At 52.5% G+C, this 15,811-nt stretch overlaps 6 protein-coding genes across 6 annotated transcripts; 1 reads left to right on the top strand and 5 right to left on the bottom strand.

Annotated features, from left to right (window-relative positions):
• Positions 1–319: 319 nt before the first annotated feature.
• On the bottom strand, positions 320–3,244 carry BROUX77_008234 (uncharacterized protein; the record flags this gene model as incomplete). Its single annotated transcript, XM_073753415.1, has 1 exon — positions 320–3,244. One exon carries the CDS (start codon positions 3,242–3,244, stop codon positions 320–322), a length of 2,925 nt encoding a protein of 974 aa, XP_073601537.1.
• A 50-nt stretch (positions 3,245–3,294) lies between these two features.
• BROUX77_008235 (uncharacterized protein) lies at positions 3,295–4,596 on the bottom strand (the record flags this gene model as incomplete). Its single annotated transcript, XM_073753417.1, has 1 exon — positions 3,295–4,596. One exon carries the CDS (start codon positions 4,594–4,596, stop codon positions 3,295–3,297), a length of 1,302 nt encoding a protein of 433 aa, XP_073601538.1.
• A 202-nt stretch (positions 4,597–4,798) lies between these two features.
• BROUX77_008236 (uncharacterized protein) lies at positions 4,799–5,938 on the bottom strand (the record flags this gene model as incomplete). Its single annotated transcript, XM_073753418.1, has 1 exon — positions 4,799–5,938. One exon carries the CDS (start codon positions 5,936–5,938, stop codon positions 4,799–4,801), a length of 1,140 nt encoding a protein of 379 aa, XP_073601539.1.
• Positions 5,939–5,988: 50 nt separating this feature from the next.
• On the bottom strand, positions 5,989–6,270 carry BROUX77_008237 (uncharacterized protein; the record flags this gene model as incomplete). Its single annotated transcript, XM_073753419.1, has 1 exon — positions 5,989–6,270. One exon carries the CDS (start codon positions 6,268–6,270, stop codon positions 5,989–5,991), a length of 282 nt encoding a protein of 93 aa, XP_073601540.1.
• Positions 6,271–12,029: 5,759 nt separating this feature from the next.
• Positions 12,030–12,729, top strand: BROUX77_008238 (uncharacterized protein; the record flags this gene model as incomplete). The annotated part of the gene is made up of 2 exons (XM_073753420.1): positions 12,030–12,422; positions 12,604–12,729. The coding sequence occupies 2 exons, from the start codon at positions 12,030–12,032 to the stop codon at positions 12,727–12,729; spliced, it is 519 nt and encodes a 172-aa protein (XP_073601541.1).
• Positions 12,730–13,030: 301 nt separating this feature from the next.
• Positions 13,031–15,751, bottom strand: BROUX77_008239 (uncharacterized protein; the record flags this gene model as incomplete). The annotated part of the gene is made up of 1 exon (XM_073753421.1): positions 13,031–15,751. One exon carries the CDS (start codon positions 15,749–15,751, stop codon positions 13,031–13,033), a length of 2,721 nt encoding a protein of 906 aa, XP_073601542.1.
• Positions 15,752–15,811: the final 60 nt, after the last annotated feature.

The raw sequence follows: 15,811 nt of genomic DNA on the forward strand, positions 1-15,811 counted from the left end.
GGGCCAAGTCGTAAAAGGACGTAGAAGGGCAGAAACAGATATATTGCGATGGAGAGAAGAAGAAAGAACTAACTAAAACTAGGAGAGAGCAGCAGCTCTTTATACTGCCTGGGTAGAACAACTGAGGCCTACCTGATTGACCCAAACGTGGTGAGTCATCGGGCGTTCGGATCAAGGCCGGTTGGGCCACTTGTATTCGGACCGTCAGTAGTCGGGCCTTTGCGGACTCGGACCACCGACACTCGAACCACCGTTGCTCAAGCCACACCGGCTTCAACTCGGGCAATCAGGCAAAGCCTTGACCCGGGTCTCCCAGACCCTAACAAGCGGTGCGATTGTTCAGGGCGACCTGGGCTTGGGGGAGAAGTGCAGCCCAGTCGTCTTGCAGGAAAACAGTGAAGGCACGGAGGTAGGTCTCGATCTCCTGGTTGGAGCGCTCTTGGGCGCCGTCGGTCTCGGGATGGAACGCAGTGGAGAGGCGGCGGGTGATGGAGAGCTGGCGACAGACTTCTGTCCAGAATAAACCGGTGAACTGGGGACCTCGGTCGGACGTGATGGCGCGGGGTAGACCATGGTGGGCAAAGACGTGTGTGATGAAGGCTCTGGCTACGTCAGAGGCAGTATACGATTTCAGCGGTATCAAGATTTTACTCTTTGACAGCCGGTCTGTAATACCTAAGATAGTAGTGCAGCCTTCGGACTCAGGGAGACCGACGATGAAATCCATGGCGAGTTCTTGCCAGGCACGGTCCGGGACGGGCAGGGGCTTCAGGAGGCCACGCTTCTGGTCGCGCCAAATCTTGCTTTTACCGCAAGTGTCGCAATTACCAACGAAGCGGCGGACATCGTCAGAGAGGCCAGGCCAAGCGTAGGAGCGGCTGACTAGATCACGGGTTGCTGATCCTCCAGGGTGACCGGTGAGCGTGGAGTCGTGGACTTGCTGGATGATACGAGTGCGGAGGGGCTCGTAGTACGGGATCCACAGGCGGTCACGCCAGAGGAGACGGGTGGCGGAGTCGAGAGTACACTCGCTGATCTGCCAAGGAAGGCCCCACTCGTTGGGGAACGAGCGGGCTTGTTCTTGGACAGCTTGTCGCGCTTGCCAATAACGTTCGTTATGGGTAAGTGCCGAGTGCCAGAGGGTCTGGAGTTCCGGGTCAGCAAAAGGGGCATCTAGGGCAGCGTGGTCGAGGGTCAGGGTTCCTTCAGGGTCTTTGTCAGGCTCTTTAGCCCAAACGGCGGCGGCAATGACGAAGTCGGGCCCGTCAGGGCGCAGAACTTGGTGGACACGGGACTGGAGGCGTTCATCGGAGAGGTCTTGGGGCAGGTCTTGGTCGCGGCGGGAAAGGGCATCGGAGGTCACTTGAGTAACGCCGGGTCGATGAATTAACCGAAAGTCGAACTCGGACAATTCATGGGCCCAGCGGCGTTGGCGTTCTGACAGGGTTCTTTGCTTCTGGAAGTACAAAAGGTTCTGGTGGTCGGTGTGTACTTCGAACGGGATGCCAGCGAGGTAGGAGCGCCAAGCGCGGAGGCAGGAGTGGATGGCCAACATTTCCTTATCGTGGATAGGATAGTTGACTTCCGCTGGGCTGAGCTTTCGCGAGAAGTAAGCAACAGGACGCCAAAGAGAATCAGCACCTTGCTGTCTGAGGGAACCTCCCAGGGCCCAGCCGGAAGCATCGGCTTCAACGATGGTGGGGAGGTCAGGGTCGAAGGTGGCAAGGAGCGGGGCAGAGACAAGGGCCTTCTTCAAAGCTTCAAACGAACGGAGTTGTTCGTCTTCCCACTTGAAGGGTTGGTCCTTCTTGGTCAGCAGAGTCAGGGGAGCAGCGACGGTGGAGTATTCGGGGACAAAACAGCGGTAGAAGTTGGCAAACCCAAGAAAACTACGGACTCCGCGGACAGACGTGGGAGCCTCCCATTCCTGGATAGCTTTGACTTTGTCTGGGTCTGCACGGATGCCGGAGCCGGGTTCAACAATGAAGCCGAGGTACTTGATGGACGGGGATTCGAATTCACTTTTATCCCAGTCAAGCTGTAAGCCAGCATCTCCGAGAGCGCGGATGATCTGACAGACAAGGTTACGGTGTTCTTTGCGGGAGTCAGAGCTGTAGATCACTACATCGTCGAGGTAAGCAGAGCAGGAGATACCGAGCCAGCGGGAGAGCACATGATTGATAAAACGTTGGAAAGCAGCAGGAGCACCAGTGAGGCCGAAAGGGGTGACTAGCCATTCATACGCTCCGAGATGGGTGCGGAAGGCCGTGTAGGCTTCACTACCTTCTTTCAGGCGGAGACGGTGGAACGCGGAGATTACATCGACCTTGGAGACGTACTTGGCGGCAGCGATGTCACGGAGGGTGTCGTTGATCAGTGGTAACGGGTAACCATCCTTCTCTGTGACGCTGTTCAGGGCACGGTAGTCTACGCAAAAACGAAGACCACCACCAGGTTTCTTCACGAAGATGACAGGAGCACCTCCCTCAGCACTACTGGCTCGGATAAAGCCAGCGTCGAGCAAGTCGTAGAGAGTTTTCCGGAGCAGCAGCAGTTCTTCTCGGCTCATTGAGTACAGAGGGCACGAGGGCGGGGACAAGCCTGGTTTAAGGCGGATCTCTGTATCAATGCCAGGGCGGTTCGGGGGGAGCTCGGAAGCTTTCTTCCTGTCGAAAGCGTCGATGACAGGAAGGAGCCACTCGGGACAGTTGGCGCGGGGGTCGGTGTAAATTTTGGCCTTGAGGGCCTTCTCAATGTCGTGAAGAGTGGCGGAGAAGATGCGGACATTGTGAGAACGGCGGGCTCTGAGGTGAAAGGCGCGGACGGCGTGGGCAGTAACAGGGAGGACATCGGGATTGGCAGTACAGTTGGTAAGACGAAGGGGAGTGGGCAAGCGGATGAAGACTTCGTTCTGGGCAGGGCGGAGGGAAGCGTCGTGCTTGGCAATCCAGCCTTGACCCAGGATGAGGTCCTCAGTCTGACCAGGGACGATGTAAGCGTAGAGTTTCTCGTCCAATCCTCCGAGACCAAGGTCAAAAACGGCGACTTGATCGATGACGGGTGGGTTTTGGTCATTAACTACTTGAGCAATTGGACGAGGGCAGATGGGCAGGATAGTAGCGTGGGCGCGGGTGGCGGTGCGCGGAGAGACGGTGGCAAGACACAGGCAACCGGAGTCGACGAAGGCAGAGGTAGAACAAGTTTTATTGAGAACAACATCTATATAGGTACCTCTAGCCCCCATTTCCTCCCGAGCGATCTTCTCTCCTTGGGGCTCTAGACGGCGACGTTCGCCTAGAGCTCTCCATTTCCCGACATGTCGCGGGACGCGGGCGTGGGCACAGGCAGGGGCAGAGCTGGGGTCGGCGCAGCAAGCTGGGGAAGGTTGGTGGAGCGGACAGGGACGGTAGTAGTGGGGACAAAGTTCAGTGGACAGTTCTGGCGCAGATGGCCAGTCTGGCGGCAGCGGAAGCAGGCGCGGTTGCGGCGGAGGCGCTCGCGCTCCTCGTCGGTCAGGGGCTGAAGGGCCGTGGCAGTGACAGTGGGAGTCCAATCCATAGCATCGGGGTGACGAGCAGCAGCCGACGGGGGAACGGAGGAAACAAAAGGGCCAGCAGGAGTAGGGGAAATAGGGTGGGCAGCGTACGGAGAGTAGGTCGTGTTATCAGTGAAAGCGGAGTAGTGGCCGCGGCGGGGACGAGGTAGGAATTGCTCAGCCTTGGAAGCGACGTTTTGCATGCAGTTGGTAAATTCAGGGTACGTCGCGGGGACGTTGACATAGACCATCGCTTGTCGGAGGGCAGGCGCCATGGCGGTTTGCAACTTCGAAATGCGGTTGCGGTCGCCAATGATGTTGGCGTCCTGGAGGACTTTTTCGAAGCGGGGCAGGAACAAGGCGAAGGGTTCAGAGGGTCCCTGGCGCATGTTGTCCAGGTGGAAGAGAGCACGGTCAGCAGCAAAGGGGTCGATGAATATGGAGTCCAAGTACTCCAGGAACTGGTGGGGCCCGGTGTCGTTCAGCAAGCCCTGCTCGAAGTACGCCACGACGAGGTTCTGGGCTTCTACCGTCATACGCGCAAAAAGGTACGCGTATTGCTTGCGGTGGTCACCGATTGACTCGCTGTCCAGTGCAAGCTTGGAGCGGGCACTCAGGGCCCAGACGCGGTAGGCAGAGCGTTGGCCGGAAAACAAGGCGATATCCGGGAGGGCACGCTTCCTCGGTTCGAGGTTTCTTTCCGTAGTTGCAACGGGCACGGGAGCAGCGGGGACAGCAGTGGGGACAGGGGACGCAGGGACGACGGCGGGAGCGGAAGTAGCGGTGGCAGCACGGGCAAAAGCTTGGAGATCGGCGATGGCCTGATCTCGTTTTTGTTGGCCACTGTTGAACTCGTCGCGCAATTGTTGTTGCGCGTGGTCGTGCTTCTCGTTGAGCTGCTGGATGGCTTGCAGCAGATCTTGAAGCGACGGGGCCGCCGGGGCTGGAACAGGGACAGTAGGATCGGACATGGCTGTCGGAGGAGGCTCAGAGTCGAAGAAGACGGTGTTGTTGGAAGTGGTGTCAGAGTCGGGGTCGGTGGTAGGTGCACAGTAGGGCATGTGACGGTGGAACAAAAGAGGAACAGAGAGAAACGATATACAGGTGGCGGGTGGTAACGAGGAAAAGGTACGAAGACAGGGTAAAAGAAACGAGGACAGTGTAAACAAGGGTAGATCTGTTTCTATTGTAAGGCTTTACGGTCTAAAGGAGAACGCTTTTAGAACAGCAGAAATAAATTAAGAAACAGATAAAGAGAAAAGACTAATGTACAAGAAAACGGGCGGAAACAACACTATCTATATACGCGCGGTAGAGGTATGACGCGTACCCTTGACAACGACGGTGTGCACACGGGTTTGGCAGGCGGTGAGTAACGGCGGTGTGCAAGGCGGTGTGGACGGCGGTGTAAACGGCGGTGAGGGCGGAGCCTGAGCCTACCTCGATCCATAGATCGTTACAATGGAAAGCAGAGATGACGTCAACTTTGGAAACGTACTTGGCAGCAGCAATATCACGGAGGGTGTCGTTGATCAGTGGTAACGGGTAACCATCCTTCTCCGTGACGCTGTTCAGGGCACGGTAGTCTACGCAAAAACGAAGACCACCACCAGGTTTCTTCACGAAGATGACGGGGGCACCGCCTTCAGCACTACTAGCTCGGATAAAGCCAGCGTCCAGCAGGTCGTAGAGGGTTTTACGGAGGAGCAGCAGTTCTTCTCGGCTCATTGAGTACAGAGGACACGAGGGCGAGGACAAGCCTGGTTTAAGGCGGATCTCTGTATCAATTCCAGGGCGGTTCGGGGGAAGCTCAGAAGCTTTCTTCCTATCGAAGGCGTCGATGACGGGAAGAAGCCACTCGGGACAGTTGGCACGGGGGTCGGTGTAGATCTTGGCTTTGAGAGCTTTCTCAATGTCATGGAGCGTGGCGGAGAAAATGCGGACATTGGGAGAGCGTCGGGCTCTCAACTGGAAGGCACGGATGGCGCGGGCGGAGACGGGGAGAACGTTGGGGTCAGCGGTGGTTGTAGTCAGGCGAAGAGGCGTGGGCAGGCGGATGAATACTTCGTTTTGCGCGGGGCGAAGGGAAGCATCGTGTTTGGCAATCCATCCTTGACCGAGGATAAGGTCTTCAGACTGACCGGGGACGATGTAGGCGTAGAGTTTCTCGTCCAATCCTCCGAGACCAAGATCGAAGACAGCAACTTGGTCTATGACGGGTGGATTTCGGTCATCAACTACTTGAGCAATTGGACGAGGGCAGATGGGCAGGATGGCAGCGTGGGCGCGGGTAGCGGTGCGCGGAGAGACAGTGGCAAGACACAGGCAACCGGAGTCGACGAAGGCAGAGGTAGAACAAGTTTTATTTAGAACAACATCTATATAAGTACCCCTAGCCCCCATTTCCTCCCGAGCGATCTTCTCTCCTTGGGGCTCTAGACGGCGACGTTCGCCTAGAGCTCTCCATTTCCCGACATGTCGCGGGGCACGGGCGTGGGCGCAGGCGCGGGCAGAGGCAGAGACAGAGGCAGAGCCGGGGTCGGCATAGCAGGCTGGTAAAGGTTGGCGGAGCGGACAGGGACAGTGGTAGTAGGAGCAAAGTTTAGCGGGCAGTTCTGGCGCAGATGGCCAGTCTGCCGGCAGCGGAAGCAGGCGCGGTTGCGGCGAAGGCGCTCGCGCTCCTCGTCGGTCAATGGCTTCAGGGCCGTGGTGGTGATGGTGGGGGTCCAGTCCATGGCGTCGGGGTGGCGGACAGGTGCAGGGTTGTGTCATGAATAGCCATTCTTGCCATTGCCATTGCATAGGGTTATGCCTGGCACCTTACCCCGCTTCCGTTGTGTCACGCTAATGTTCCAAGGACGTATGATGATACGGTTATACCACTTGGTGGTCTGTGTAACCTTGAGGTGTCACTCCGGTTTATCTACTCGGGTGTGGCCGGCTTGCACACTATAGATCATCGCTATTAGGTAACTCGGTACTCTGCAGTTGATGCAGCTTATTCTGAGTTGACTGCTATTCTCGTTCCTTTTGTGTCAACAGCGTTTGAGCGTGGGGCCCACACCTGTTAGGCCGATATCGCTGTAACGCGACATATCGTTGCCTGGGTGTCTTGAGGGATTTTCAGTTCTGCTGCTGCCGTGTTGGTTTATCTCGTGAACTAACATCCGGTTTGATAGTAGCGTCTGGTAACGTTGAGTTACGTATGTCCCCACTTTCGGTTATCTGTGATTTGGTTCTAGCTTGGGAAGATCTCTGTTGTCAGAATCTGCAACGCCTTAAATAGCGTTGCCTTCTGCCCTGTGTGATCAGGTTAACTCTTGCTCCCCAAGCTTAACAATCACATACACCCCTTTTGCCATTCTTCTTTGTATACTAGTTTATAGTATCACTTCTTCGATAGTACCTTCTTCTTTAGTACTATATCTTTAATTATCACTTGTTTCTTGATAGCCTTCATTGCATCAGTACCTTCTGTCGTCTTCGTTACCTCAGTGTTCCTGTGATTGTTTATTCCCTTCCGTGTGTTATAAGATCAATTAGTTGAGTGTGCCTCTTTACCTCAAACCGACCATACGACCTAGAGAGTTCTATCCTCTCCTCCCGGCCGTATATCCGCGCAGGCCTGACTGTCCACCTCTGGAACCTATCATTGTCCTGAGTCGTTGGCTTTCTAGAACCCTAATGGTTTCCTTGGGCCCTATCCGTAATATTTTGTTAAGCTTCATTTAAAGACTCACACATTCTTCCAACTCTTTGTTATTCTTTAGCACACCTTATTCTTCTTTTCGTTCCGGCTCTCGACTACGGCCGATATCCCGTCTTCCTATGATCATACTAGCGCTGCTGTTGTTACACAACCTTCTTCGTCCGCTAGTCATAACTCGGCTCTTTCTGGTTCTTAGTTGATTCCATTTCTCAATCTACTTCTCTTCTTCTGTGGACAGTCAGTTGATGGCACTGTCTCTGTCCCAGCTCCTTTAATTTCGTTGAAGCACTTTGTTCCTCTAGGCTAATGTCGTCTCAAGCTTTGCGTTCCACTGCAAGCAATGAGAACCGGCGGGCTCACCGCACTACCGCTGAGCAGGTTCTCGATCCTGTTGATCAGGATGACCTACGGCTAGAACAAGTGCACAAGCGATATCCCGAATGCAGTTCGGACAGTTATTATGATTTGCGTCCGGTGTTCTTGCGGGATGGTGTACCTTCAACCACCTCTTGTCAAGACGCAGGTCATGCTGTTAATCTTGTCTCGACTGCCGAACATATCAATACTCTTCCGTCTGATGATGCACATCTAAATTTGCAACTTGTCAAGCAAAACCTGGATGGCATGCTCACACGTGGCTTCATTGCCCCTACTTCTTCAGTGTTGGCTTCTCCGATTCTTTGTCCTCGGGAACCAGGCAGTGTACGATCTTCTGTTGATTTACGGGCGGTCAACTACCTTATTTTATAAGCTGTTCATTTGGTCCCGCATCAACCAGTCGTTACAACTTGCCACATCTGAACGGGGGTTTCCAGAAAGCCATGTCTACCAGCTATGCACCTTTTGGCTTGCAGCAATGATGTTGCCAACTCCCAGATTACTTTGAGTTACAACATGGTACCTGAGTGTATAAAGTGTTGTTGTTGAGTTTACTCACACACCTGCCATTGTGCCAAAGCATGTTATTGAGTTCTTGTGGGATTTCTTGGACAGTTTATGTCTGTTTTTAGACCTCTGTGTCTGTATTTCTTGGCCTTTGTCTTGCCTAATTGTTTTGACTCCTGTTGGGTCTATTTATATGATATCAGCAGCTAGTGTCTGTTCTTTGCTGAGCTCGTTGGTTCTACGAACAGCTCGTGTCTGTTCTTTGGGTTGACACCTCTTAATGCCTCTTCCTTGTGACACCGTGTGTCCATCGGCGACTGCTTTTTTTGTGTCTCTTCTTTGACCACTATGGTGCTTGCGTTTGACCCCTGCTGGGTTATAATTGCCGACAGCTCGTGTCTGTCCGGGTATTGATAGTTTATATCTACTCGCTTTGCTGACAGCCCGTGTCTGTCTGGGTATTGACAGTTGCTGTCTACTCGCTTTGTTAACAGCTCGCTTCTGTCCCACTTCTTGACAGTTATGTCTAGTCTTCGTGCCACAGTTGTGTCTAATGCGTTAGGCCACTGTTCGGACTATTTTCTTTCGGCTGTTGTTGTGTCTACTTACGACCACTATACGTCTACTTCTTGTGACATGTTCTGTGTCCTCTACTTTGGACAGCTCTCTTGCCTGTTACTTTCTTCGACTCTGTTACGTCTACTTGCGACTACTCTATGTCTCCTTTCTGCGACCTCTTTGTGTCTTCACTTGGGCCTACTCTCTGCCTCTCTCTTTTGGACAATATCTTGTTGTTTTTCTTCTCGTTAAAAGAAACACGATGTCCCTCTTCGAAGTCCTGCCTATGGTGGTGCAGGCCAGTCTTGTATCTTGTGCTGAAATACTGCCAAGTTTGACAAGCTGACTTTACCAATTTCTTGTTTTCCCCTTTCACCAATACTCTTTACGGATCCTGCACGTCTTTGTTTCCATGCTGTCTGTTGTCATATACCAATTACCCGATCGATGATGAGTCCCCATTACACATGTTAGTCTATTCTCCCACAACCGGAATCGTGTTCGTTTACATCCATCGAACCATGTCCCAGGGGGTTCTTAGCTATTGTGGAGGCGATTATGTCGCGGCGATTGATGATTGTGCCAACTGAGTAGCCACTCTGGTGTACACTTGTTACCAGAACTTGGTAGTTCTCAGGGGACCTTCTGCATCTTGCAGGCAACAGATTTATGGGCTATGGAACTGAGCGATTGTTGTTTGTTATAACCTACAGGCCTGGCTCTTACTTCTATGACCAATGCCATAACTAGGGAGGACAACAAGGTTGAAAAACCTTTGCCTTTGCGGGTACTGAGCTGCGTTCTCAACTTATTCCCACTTAAGATCCTTGGTGCTGCCCCTCGGTTGATGAGGTTGCCTTTCGTTATTCCCATTCTTTTTTACCTTCCTCTTGTCTGTGGACACGAGGCCCTTACGAAGTTGTCGTTGCACTTCAAGGCCTTGTTTTATGTTGATCAGATGTACAAGCTTTCATGCTAGGGATTCCGTTGATCCCCTATACGTCACGATGTTGTTGGTGCATCGAGATCTACAATTCTTGCCTGCGGAGTCATGCTGTGTCTAGACCCGTATGGTTGGCTTATTCCTTCTGTTCCGATTCTGCAAAGCCCGGTGGACTTCCGTGTCCCTAGATGCCCGGCTTCCTTTTGCGAATTCTCCGACTTGATTCTAGTCTAGGATGTGGCGATCTTAGTACTGCTGTGGAAATCAGTCATTTAAAAGGAGCATACTGTCATGAATAGCCATTCTTGCCATTGCCATTGCATAGGGTTATGCCTGGCACCTTACCCCGCTTCCGTTGTGTCACGCTAATGTTCCAAGGACGTATGATGATACGGTTATACCACTTGGTGGTCTGTGTAACCTTGAGGTGTCACTCCGGTTTATCTACTCGGGTGTGGCCGGCTTGCACACTATAGATCATCGCTATTAGGTAACTCGGTACTCTGCAGTTGATGCAGCTTATTCTGAGTTGACTGCTATTCTCGTTCCTTTTGTGTCAACAGCGTTTGAGCGTGGGGCCCACACCTGTTAGGCCGATATCGCTGTAACGCGACATATCGTTGCCTGGGTGTCTTGAGGGATTTTCAGTTCTGCTGCTGCCGTGTTGGTTTATCTCGTGAACTAACATCCGGTTTGATAGTAGCGTCTGGTAACGTTGAGTTACGTATGTCCCCACTTTCGGTTATCTGTGATTTGGTTCTAGCTTGGGAAGATCTCTGTTGTCAGAATCTGCAACGCCTTAAATAGCGTTGCCTTCTGCCCTGTGTGATCAGGTTAACTCTTGCTCCCCAAGCTTAACAATCACATACACCCCTTTTGCCATTCTTCTTTGTATACTAGTTTATAGTATCACTTCTTCGATAGTACCTTCTTCTTTAGTACTATATCTTTAATTATCACTTGTTTCTTGATAGCCTTCATTGCATCAGTACCTTCTGTCGTCTTCGTTACCTCAGTGTTCCTGTGATTGTTTATTCCCTTCCGTGTGTTATAAGATCAATTAGTTGAGTGTGCCTCTTTACCTCAAACCGACCATACGACCTAGAGAGTTCTATCCTCTCCTCCCGGCCGTATATCCGCGCAGGCCTGACTGTCCACCTCTGGAACCTATCATTGTCCTGAGTCGTTGGCTTTCTAGAACCCTAATGGTTTCCTTGGGCCCTATCCGTAATAGGTTGGCAGGGAAGGACGGGGTTATCCTGCTGGAAGAACGCTCGAGGACGTTGCATTCCTCCAGCTTGGAAGAGACGGTAAACAACTCGGACTTGTAATCCTCGTAGGTGTAATCCGTCTGTGAGCGGTTCACTAAGTACAAGAGAGTCTTGCAGTTATGACCAGAATGCTGTTTATTATCTTTTGATGGAGAGAAAAAGGTAGAAGAAAGACTAAACTAAACAGCGGATTTGGGTCTACTATATAGACATTTTTGTGCTTACAAATTCAAGTTCCCGATCGGCTCAATATCCCTCCGTGAGCTCCTTATGTCCGAGTTTTCGGCGATAACTCGAGGTTAACTCCGATCCCGTCGGAATCCCTCAGTTTCCCTATTACGGATAGGGCCCGAAGAAAGGATTAGGGTTCCGGGTACAGCCAACGACTCGGGACAATGATAGGTTCCTGAGGTGGACAGTCGGGCCTGTGGAGGAAGACGTCAGTTAGACAGAGTGCTAAGACGTATGGTCGGTTGAGATGAAGAGGCAACACACAACTTAGATGGCTATTCTGAGAATAGAGCGGCACAAAGAGGAAGGAGGAGGAACAATCACACACTTCAAAGAAGAAGAAAGGTTGAACTGCAAAGAAAGCAAGAACAGAATGGTATAAAGAAGAAGAAGAAGGTAAGCAAGTGCATGTGATTGTTAAGCTTGGAGAACAAGAGTAAACCTGATCAACTCAGGGCAGGAGACGACGATATTTATGTTGTCGGCGCTCCTGACAAAACTCTGTCTTCCCAAGCTAGAAACAATCAACATCTAACTACGAACAAAAAATAAGTCTCGTGTAAACAAGACGTAACAGGTTCGTAACAATCGAACCAGATAACAACCCCCACCTAAGCACGCAATGGCAATTGCAACAAGAAAACTCCGCAGCAGCAGAACAACGTCTATCAGAGCACCCGTGCTCAGCACATCCCACGACAACCTCATATCCGTTGATCAACTCACGATCTACACAGACCAACCTGTGCCATAAGCGCATCTTCATAGGTCGCCGACCTTCGGCGTTGTGGAAAAGAAGAGTGGGGTAGGTCTCATGCATAACCCTTAGCATGAGCAGTGTCAGGATGGCTATTCATGACACTGGTTGTGCCGTTTAATGTTAGGAATCTCGAGGCCATGCCTTTGCGCCCGCGGGTCCTGACCTACGTCCGCCAAGGCCTGCCGTTTTCTGTGCTGTTCGAGTTTAGCGATGCTGAGAGTGATATTCAGACCCTGCGCATCCTTGCGTCGGAGCCGTTTTCGCTTCTCAATGTCTACAACGAACGCCAGCTGACTGTGCAGCCTGTCCCCGAGACCCAACCCCGCCCCTATACCATTGAGCGCACCAATCTTTTATCGCGCAATATTGACACCAGTACTTTGCTTCTCGGCGACTTCAATCTCCATCACCATTGGTGGAATTCCCAGCGAGAGCATCCCCACGAACCACGAGCTGACTCTCTTGCTAACTGGCTGATGTCGCAGAATGCCACTCTGATTGTCGACGACGACTACGTTGAACGCAACGGTGTAAGGGGCCAAGTCGTAAAAGGACGTAGAAGGGCAGAAACAGATATATTGCGATGGAGAGAAGAAGAAAGAACTAACTAAAACTAGGAGAGAGCAGCAGCTCTTTATACTGCCTGGGTAGAACAACTGAGGCCTACCTGATTGACCCAAACGTGGTGAGTCATCGGGCGTTCGGATCAAGGCCGGTTGGGCCACTTGTATTCGGACCGTCAGTAGTCGGGCCTTTGCGGACTCGGACCACCGACACTCGAACCACCGTTGCTCAAGCCACACCGGCTTCAACTCGGGCAATCAGGCAAAGCCTTGACCCGGGTCTCCCAGACCCTAACATCAGCCTCCTTCTCTTTCTTCCCATCCTCCCATGGCCGTGTAACACAAAAAAAGAAAACAACAGGAAGGTGGACACCAACTGAAAACAACAAAGGGAATAGCAAACAACAAGCAACTAATCATCGGTAAACGACAACAGAACGAACAAGGAGTGGAACAGACAGTGGAGAAACAAAAAAAATGTCAAAGGAAAGGGAAATAGACCCTGTGCAACAACCGTGGAACTCGCAGCTCCTTCAATCAAACTTCGGACTCAAGCAGTCCTCTCGCCACGGCACTCACACCTCAACGTCGGCAGTCTCCTGCGCTCGCAAGAATTCTTCTAAAGCAGCCGTTTCTTCCAGCGCCTCTGTAGGTTCCCAAGTGGGATCTCGCCAACCAACCCATTTCACCAAGTACTGGGCTGGTTCGTCTCTCGTGGCTGGCCGGTGTTCCAGGATCTTCTCGACTTCGTATTCCTCAAAGCCATCGATCTCGACTGGTCCGGGGCTCGATACGTGCGGGTCTTGTGAGGGCCAAGGGTCGTTCGGGTGGTATTTCAATCTGTCGGCATGAAACACGTCGTGTCCTCTGGCACCCTTCAGGTCAAGACGGTAGCTGTGGGAGCCTACAGCCTCTAAGACCTGGAGCTTCTGGTATCTTGGCCGGAGTCGCTTGCCTGGGCCTTCTTGCTGCACAGTATGGGAGCTTTTTGCCAACCAAACCCAGTCGCCGGGCTGGAAACGTCGATGTGGTTGTCTGTGTCTGTTCGACTGTTCCTCCATAGCAGACTTGGCGGCGCTGAGAGAGGCTTTGGCCCAATCCGTGTGGTCTGCCAAGCTCTTCAGGATTCTTGTTGCTTGAGCTATGGGACTCGTGTTGGCTGCAACGGGGGCTGCTAGGGGGGCAATGGCGTCGGGCTGCAGCTCAACCAAGTCAGGACTATAGCCGTGGGACAACGTGAACGGGGACGTCTCTGTTGAAGCCGCTGGGGCTGCGTTCAGGGCAAACTCCACAATTGGCAGGCAGTCTAGCCAGTCTGAGCGGTCGTGTAGGAGTTTGGCCATCTTTGTCTTCACCTCAGCATTTGTCCTCTCAGTGGCCCCGTTGGTCTGTGGGTGGTAAGCGGTGGACAGACGACGATCGATCTTCAGGGTGGTACAGAGTCGTTTCCAGAACATGTTGGCAAATTGGCGGTCAGAAGCAATGCTGTTAGGAAGACCATGGCGAGGGTAGTAGACTTCCAAGAAACGGCTGGCAAGATACTCGATATCCAGGCTGCGGCAGGCTATAAGGATGACACCCTTGGACAGATGGTCCACCACCGTCATGACGTGCTTGTAGACTTTTCCTTCCTTCTTGCACGGCGGGAGAGGGCCAATCAGATCTATGCCAATGTCACGCCAGATGCGGTCAGGTACCGGAAGGGGCTTCAGGAGACCTTGCTTGAGCTGGCGCATGACGTTCGTGCTACCGCAGATTTCGCAGTTGCGGCAGAACCGTTTGACATCCGCTGTGTAGTGCGGCCAGAAGTAAGTCTTGGAAACTTCCTGACACATGATTCTTTGGCCGGGGTGGACTAGTGTCACGGAATCGTGAATCTCTTGTAGCAAGGCTGTCCTCAGAGGTTCCCACTGGGGTACCCACAATCTTGATCTGTATCGCAGTCGACCTTCGGAGTCCAATGAGCATTCGGACAGTGACACTCGCCAATTAGTCTTCAAGCTGTCTGGCCATTTGGGCGCCTGAGAGGCAACCACTGCGCATGCTGCCGCATAGTCAGAGTCGGCTGACAATGCTTGTTCCCACAGTGTACTGAGGGCTTCCTTACGGAACGGGGATGGCAGTGTAACGCGAGCAGATCTGACTTTCAGGGCACCGTCGGGCAAACACTGGAGGAGCTGTTGGTTGCGAGCTTGTAGGCGGGGATCATCGGGACCTGAAGGCATGTGAAGACGGGAGAGAGCATCGGGCAGTGGGGACAGTTTCCCGGGACGGTGTTCCAGTGTTAGGTCAAACTCGCTTAGCAGGTTAGCCCAACGAGCTTGCCTCTCTGTTAACTGTTGCGCAGAGGTAAAATGCAACAAGTTCTTGTGGTCTGTTAACACTCGGATGGGTCCCTGGGCGCCACGTAACTCTCCTCTCCACTCTTTCAGGGCTCGGACAATTGCCAACATTTCTTTGTCATGGATCTCATAGTTGGACTCGGCAGGAGACAGCTTCTGGCTGATGTAGGCACATGGAAACAGGCCATCTGGATGCTGCTGCAATAGGACAGCTCCAGTGCTGTAGCCTGAAGAGTCAGCTTCGACAGTTGTTGGCAGAGAGTGGTCGAAGAGGCGCAAGACGGGCGAAGCACAGAAGAGATCTTTGAGTGACGAGAAGGCAGCTTGGCATTCTGGAGACCAGACGAAGGGAACTAGGTGACCAGTCAGTGAAGTGAGAGGGACGGCTACTTCGGCAAAGTTCTTGATGAACGGGCGGTAAAAATTGGCAAATCCTAGGAAGCCACGGAGCTCTTTCTTGGAACTGGGTACGGGCCAGTCTTTCACTGCTTGCACCTTGGCAGGATCCATTGTTGCTTTTCCAGGCTTGATGATGTAGCCCAGGTACTTGACTTCTTGTACACCGAACTCGCACTTGTCGATGTCAACCGTCAGTCCGGCCTTCACGAGCTTGGCTAGGACGTGGTTAACTTGTTCCTTGTGCTCGTCGAGGGAGCCATCGGTGTACACTAGGATGTCATCAACGTAAGCAGAACAAAACAGGTCGAGGTACTCTTGCAATACGGAATTCAGGAAGCGTTGGAATTGGGCAGGAGCATTGGACAAACCAAACGGCATCACGTTCCATTCAAAGGAGCCCAGGCGCGTACGGAAAGCGGTCTTCCATTCGTGGCCTGGCTCGATACGGATATTATGGAACGCTGCAACGACGTCAAGCTTAGTGAACCACTTTGAACGGCTGATTTGGCGTAGTGTTTCCTTGAAGTTGGGTAACGGGTATCTATCCTTCTTCATCAGCTTGTTCAACAGACGGTAGTCCACGCAGAATCTAAGTCCACCGCCAGGTTTCTTGAC

Source organism: Berkeleyomyces rouxiae (genome assembly GCF_048999995.1).
Source record: "Berkeleyomyces rouxiae strain 22BRR77 chromosome Unknown BrBRR77_ptg000183l, whole genome shotgun sequence".
In the NCBI taxonomy this organism is placed as follows: domain Eukaryota; kingdom Fungi; phylum Ascomycota; class Sordariomycetes; order Microascales; family Ceratocystidaceae; genus Berkeleyomyces; species Berkeleyomyces rouxiae.